Source organism: Triticum dicoccoides, chromosome 6B, assembly GCF_002162155.2.
Source record: "Triticum dicoccoides isolate Atlit2015 ecotype Zavitan chromosome 6B, WEW_v2.0, whole genome shotgun sequence".
NCBI lineage: Eukaryota > Viridiplantae > Streptophyta > Magnoliopsida > Poales > Poaceae > Triticum > Triticum dicoccoides.
The window spans coordinates 719,527,344-719,533,859 of record NC_041391.1 but is presented as its reverse complement, the minus strand read 5'-3'; the positions used below and the strand labels follow the sequence as shown (position 1 = coordinate 719,533,859).

The 6,516-nt window shown below is 49.8% G+C and overlaps 1 protein-coding gene across 1 annotated transcript; it reads left to right on the top strand.

Annotated features, from left to right (window-relative positions):
• The first annotated feature begins 3,944 nt into the window (after positions 1-3,944).
• Positions 3,945-4,841, top strand: LOC119321670. Its single transcript, XM_037595251.1, has one exon. The coding sequence runs from the start codon at positions 3,945-3,947 to the stop codon at positions 4,839-4,841; it is 897 nt and encodes a 298-aa protein (XP_037451148.1).
• Positions 4,842-6,516: the final 1,675 nt, after the last annotated feature.

Here is a 6,516-nt window from a genome sequence, read left to right as displayed (position 1 = left end):
AAGCCTTGAGGAATACGGTAGACTGCACAGAGCTATGTGCAGTGCAGTTGACACTATTCCGAAAGTCTTGAAGCAAATTAACGAGCATTGCGCCTCTTTTTTATTGTTAATGTCTTATTACAACTCAAAAAAAAGAAAAAAAATAAATGTAGCAGAAAAGAAAAAATACTATATAAAAAACCACTCAGAAATAAAAGGAACAAAAAGTAATTTTGATTAACTTTACTAAAAAATAGCATATATGCTTATTTTTAATGACTTATTACAACTCAGAAATAAAAACAAAAGAATAAATATAACAGAAAAGAAAAAAATATAGAAAACTACTCAGAAATGAATAGAAGCAAAAAATAGTTGTGATTAACTGTACTAAAAAAGGAGCATATATGCTTATTTTTAATGGCTTATTACAACTCAGAAATAAAAAGAAAAAAATAAATATAGCAGAAAAAGGAAAAAAACTATATAAAAATCCACTCAGAAATGAGCAGAGATGCGCTTATAGAGGAAATTCAACTTAAATTCATAAAGAATTTCAAGAGAAATCCGTATGAATTTATGCTAAATTCCCTATATAAGGGCATCTATTTTCATTTTTAGAGGAGCTCAATAAGGTAGAGAGGGAGGGGCTTATAAACCGGTCCGAATCCCCTTCGGTTGGCGAGGTGGGACTAAACTCTGGTCGCAACGAGGACCAACCCTTTAGTCCCGGTTGATGGCATGAACCGGGACTAATGGTGTTGGGCCAGGAGCGAGGCCCATTGGTCCCGGTTCGTCCCACCAACCGGGACCAATTGGTCCAGACGAACCGGGACCAATGGCCCACGTGGCCCGGCCGGCCCCCGGGGCTCATGAACCGGGTCCGATGCCCCCATTGGTCCCGGTTCTGGATTGAACCAGGACTAATGGGCTGGACCGGCCTGGACCATTGGCCCCTTTTCTACTAGTGCACATTCACGTATTGCCACACGCTAACCTCTTCGTTTCCAAACCGCATCTGTAATCGCAACTGAAACCTGCAAGTGTTGGCTCCTGATCGGATCTCTTCATCGCGCCTCCATCGAAAAGGGGCGAAGGGAAGAGGATGCCGTGACAGGCAGACGCCCATCCATGGGCACGTTGCCGCCTTTCGGCAGACCGGACGCAGTGATGAGCTGCAAGTCTAGGGCCGTGGAGGAAAAAAGTGGCACTGAATCGACAAGGTTGCAACCAAAACCGATTACCGCCGGCGATGTGACGTTGCGTGCCTACGCCCCGTGACTCTGCGACGATGGAATGATGCAAGGATATTGTTTGGTTAGTATACTTAGCTGATGTATATTGTACAATCTTGATCTGGATACTACTGCTATATTTTTTTTGTAGAAGATATATTACAATTTACAAACTTTCTGCGTTTAGATGGAATATAATCAGCTTATCTGCATAGACTTGTTTTATCATCACTAGGCCTTATGCATTGATGACATACTTTTGACTAAATGAATTGTAAATTGTGAATGTATAGTCATGAATAGGATATAATTTATCCATTCTACAGCGGAGCTAGTTTTACAACCTGAATCCGGCTCTATGATCGTAAGTTTCTATCACAATCAATCTAAAGCTAGTGAAAAAATAGAATTGATTCTAGTATATCAAATGAGCACATTTGATCTAGGTGACGTTAAAGCAAATGAGTAGACCATTGAAATGCAAGGCTAAGGCTTAGGATTGCCATATGGCATGTCTATTTTTTTTCACTCGTTGTCTTTCGCGCCCCCCCCCATGTCTAAATCCTGGCTCTATCCCTGGCTGGTCTTCCAAGCGGCAAGCCACGGTCTCCCGGTCCAGCGCGAAGGCCGAGTACCGTGCCGTGGCCAATGCAGTTGCTGAGTGCGTCTGCCTCCGGCAGCTTCTCGGTGAACTACTCTGCCCGGTGCGCTCCGCCACCCTGGTCTTCTGCGACAACATCTCGGCCTTCTACCTCTCCAGCAACCCTATTCACCGCCGGCGCACGAAGCACGTCGAACTCGACATTCACTTTGTCCGAGAGCGTGTTGCGTTGGGCGAGTTCCGTGTTCTGCATGTCCCCACGCAACAGCAGTTCGCCGATGTGATGACCAAGGGGCTGCCATCAGCAAACATAGTCTGTGCGTGTGTGCGTGGTGACCATGAGCAGTTGTATCCACGGTCAAGCCATGTTAGTCATCGGCGGAGCTATGTAGCATTCTGAGGGGGCCGTGGCCCCCCCAGCCCAAATGCAATTTTTTTACTATGTAGTAATGGCCCATATCCACATACGGGCAGAAGGACACAAGCCCATCTTCACACGAACGACTACACCAGCCTCAGTTGACCAGCCTGCTCAGGCTTGGCTGCATCGCGTCTCCTTCCCCAGCCACGCTAGGTCGCTCGCCGCTCAGCCACGGCACGGCGGCTCACCTCACTCCTCCATCCACGCTGCCCCACTGCCTCGACGCCGGCGCTGAGGAGGCAAGGAGAAGCTCGTCTCTGGTCCACGCGCGCCGAGGAGGTCCTGAGTGGGGAACCAGAGTTCGCCTGAGACAGTCATTTTCGTCTCCTCGCCACTGGCAGGTGGTCGTCGGTGTCCGCCGGCCGGCAAGCCATCGGCAGGTTCAATGAGAAGATGATGGATCTTCTGTCCACCAGTGCCACATTAATTCCTGGAAATCAATTTAAATCTTTTGAAGGTAGTGATATATGTGAGTTGGTGAAGAAGTATTGCCCAGCAGATTTTAGTCAACAAGACGTGTATGGCTTGGAAAACCAACGAAAACTCTTTGTTCCTGGTGCTTCCAGTGATGTAGAGTTGAAAAATATATCAACATTGACTGACCTTTGCCAACTCCTTGTTGAGACTGGAAGAGATAGAATCTACAATCTAATTGACAGGCTACTCCGTCTACTTGTTACTCTTCCAGTTTCTACAGCTAGTGCTGAACAAGCATTTTCCAGTTTGAAGATCATCAAAACAAGGCTGCGTAATACGATGGAGGATGAGAATCTTGCCAATAACTTGGTTGTTCACATAGAGCGTGAAATCGCAGAGAAATACACGTTTGAGGACATTTTAGCAGAATTCAAGAGCATAAGTGATCGAAAAGCTGATCTGTAGCACTCCTTTTGTAATTCTTAGTTGGCTCACAGAATGTCTTTGAAGTTTGAAGGCTGAGTGGTACAAGTAGACAAGTCGTATATTTTGGTGTAATTAGTTCTCTTATGGAGTATATATTGCTAATCATACATGTATTTTGCGAGCAATATGGGCAATATAAGTACAAATTTGCCTGGAGGCTCCAAGTTCTTGATTGCTGCCGTTGGTTAAATTTTTCTTCGTCATTGGCCCCCCAGACATTCTTGTCAAGCTCCGCCACTGATGTTAGTGCTAGTAGTGGGTGTAGTAGTGCAGGTAGTGGCGCACGTTCTAGCCACGGCTGTGGTCTTGTAACTGTATATATACCCAGCCCTCGAGCTAATGCAATGTGTGTTTGAATCCTAATCCTCTCAACAAGGCCATTGGAAAGAGCAGCAGATCCCCTCGGGTGGCGGCATCCTACTCCGAGAGGCGATTGGTCCTATGTAAGGATGGCGTGTCGGCGGCGGCATCCTCGTGGTGGACACGTGTCCTTGGGCTCCACCATTGCGGCGGCATTTGCTCCAGCCGGCGCGGAGTTTGGGAGGTAGTCCAGTAGAGGATAGAGATTGTGGTATGCATCGGCGGCATCTGGAAGATCGTGGATCGTGTGCTGAGTTTGTGGTTCGTGAATAGCAGATCTAGTTTTCTCCTGCGGCGTCTTAGTCAGGTCAGGTGGTGGTGCTAGGAATAGAGTTTGATAGTGTGTCTGTGGTGTTGCCCCGGTGTGATTTGTTCATGGTTTCGCCTTTGGTGAGCCACCTTGAAGATGCGGCGCCTCCCGGCTCCCGTCACGCGGTTCGCCACGATGCCCGACAGGCCCGAGCGCATCGACTTCACGCTGGCCGGCGGCGGCGCCACCCTGGTCGGCGTAAGCAACCAGCACCGCACCGTCCTGCACGATGCCGCGTCCGAAGTCACCTCGGAGGGGCCGGAGATGGCTCACCTCAAGGCCGGCGGCACCTTCGTCATACCGCTCGGCCGTCGCCGCCTCTGCGCGGTCAAGCGCCGCCACTATTACTATCCCGCCAGCCCGGACGAGCCAACTGAGCCACTCGGCGAGACCCTGGTCGGCGGCCTTGCCGCCGGAGCCTGGCGCGCGCTCCCGGACCCGCCGCCCGACCTCATCCGAAGTAGACGCGGCAACCCGTCGTGCCTGGTCACCGCCTGCTACTTGGCAGTGGGGAAGCGCCTCTGGGTCTCGGCCAGGGACAGGGGCACCTACTCGGTCGACACGACAGCCCGCGCCGCCGATGGTTGGCGCAAGGAGGGCGACTGGCAGCTGCCGTTCCAGTGCCGCGGCCTCCTGGCCCCCGACCTGGCTCCTGGCCTCTGCTTCGGCCTCTGCCCCCGGATCACCCGCCTCTGTGCCTGCGATGTCCGGCGCTCACCTCCGCCGGTCCGGTACGCCTGGGACGACACTCGGCCGTGCTGGCCGACGCCCTTCAGCCAAGAGAACATCGCCACCGTCGCGCGGCTCCCGGACAGCAGCCTGGCCTACCTCGGCGACGGCGAGTTCTGCATTGCGTGGACCATCGCGATCAGCGAGGACAACTCGACCATAAGTCAGCGTGCGCTCTGGTTGATGGGCGTCAAGATCGGCAAGAACTCGCCGTCGGCACCCCTCCGCCTGCTCCACCACAAGGCCTGCATCTATGAGTTGCCGGACCGGGCTCTCATGGCCTACGCTCTTCACGCTGATTGATTGATTGGTAATAGTACTAGACTAGATCATCGACGACGCGCGTTGCTGTGCCCGTCTATTTGTAATATTGAATGTTACTGCTTGAAGCAAATATTGAGTGATTGTTGCAACACAAGAATTAGCGCAATCGACATCTCTGCCACAACCCCCACAGAATGCTATCATCTTGGTTCCATTGTTTCGTGAAATCAAGTGCACACGTTTCATATCTGTTTTCTCCCACGTGTCATGGGTCTTGCAGTGGAGATCTCCATTTCACACCTAACCATAAAATTTTGAGATTATATTTACAGAAAAAATAACAAAGAAACATCTAATGCAGGAACATAAGCAATGTTAATCAATTATGTAAGAAGAACTGAGTGTTTTCTTACCGATATAAAAATTATATGTATGCACAATTGAGTACCCTAAACTCAAGGTGAAAAATATTCAAGTACTTATTAGCAATTCTCATAAGATTTGATGGGACAAACACCACGTCGGAGAAAGACCAAACACAAAAAAGTTCCATATGCAACAGGGCTTCACATGTTTAAAAAAGTGATTTTGCCTGTTTGTGTACCTAGGAACTGGAAGGATCTTAGTGATAATGTGCCCATCTCTTTCGGTCATGTGATGGTTGATCCATGTTTTTCAAAACCTTTATAGGAAGGGCGCGTCCACCAGCCGATTTTCTGATTTTATCCGTCGCCTCGACGGCCCTTAGATGCCCGACCTGATGGTTGTCCGATCTAGTGTAGATGCTCGCATGCCCACTCGTTATTTCCTGCAACAGCCACTCTATTGCAGAAACAAATAACGCTCTTACCCCAGGCCCCGACAGAGCTGCGCCCCGCGCGACTCCGCCGCCGACCCACCGCAAAATCAGCTCGCCGGCGGCATCCTGGAGCTAAATTTTAAGGAAACAAATAATATAATTTAAGGAAAAATTCGATTGACTACTTAACCGACATATATCTGAACCTTCCTTCTCCAAATAGAAATAAATCAACAGTTATGAAAAGAATTATGACTTACCTTTTCTCCGCCTGAACCCTCACCGCCAGACTGGCGGAGCGGTGTCATACCTTGATTATGGGCAAAAATATTTATATAACTATGCATGTATCTTTTTTATGGACGCGTCTAGTGGGCGGCCGGCTACCCTCTGGTGCGATCGAGAGGCCGGCCAGAAAAGGTAAATCCCTGTCCCCCGCGGTCCCGCCCTCCAGAAAAGGAAACCGACCACCCAACCCACGCGATCGAGCGGCCAGTCCCGATAGGCGCAAACAGAAGGAGAGAAAAGTCCTCCCCACGCTCCCACGTGACCAGCTGTACCTACCCAGCCTTCCCACGCCCGCTCGCCCCCACGCCACCACGGTGCCTTCTTATTCTTCACGAAAAGAAGGGGATCCAAAGCCCTTCTTCCTCCTCCTGTACAGCCGCCATTGTAGACCAAAAGTAGAAGAAAAACTGCTTCAAGAAATAGATCTAAGGGCAGGGTGATCATAGCCATACCAGACAGCAACATCAGGCAAGTAATTCCCTTCTGCCCCTCTTCAGTCCCCCCTCCCCCCCTTCTTGTACTGCATCTGCATCTGTAAACCCCCTTCTCCATGGTTCTATCAGCAAATCCATGGAGAGAACTGCTTCAAAAAGGAGTGGATCTACCACATGACCTCATTGTCACATG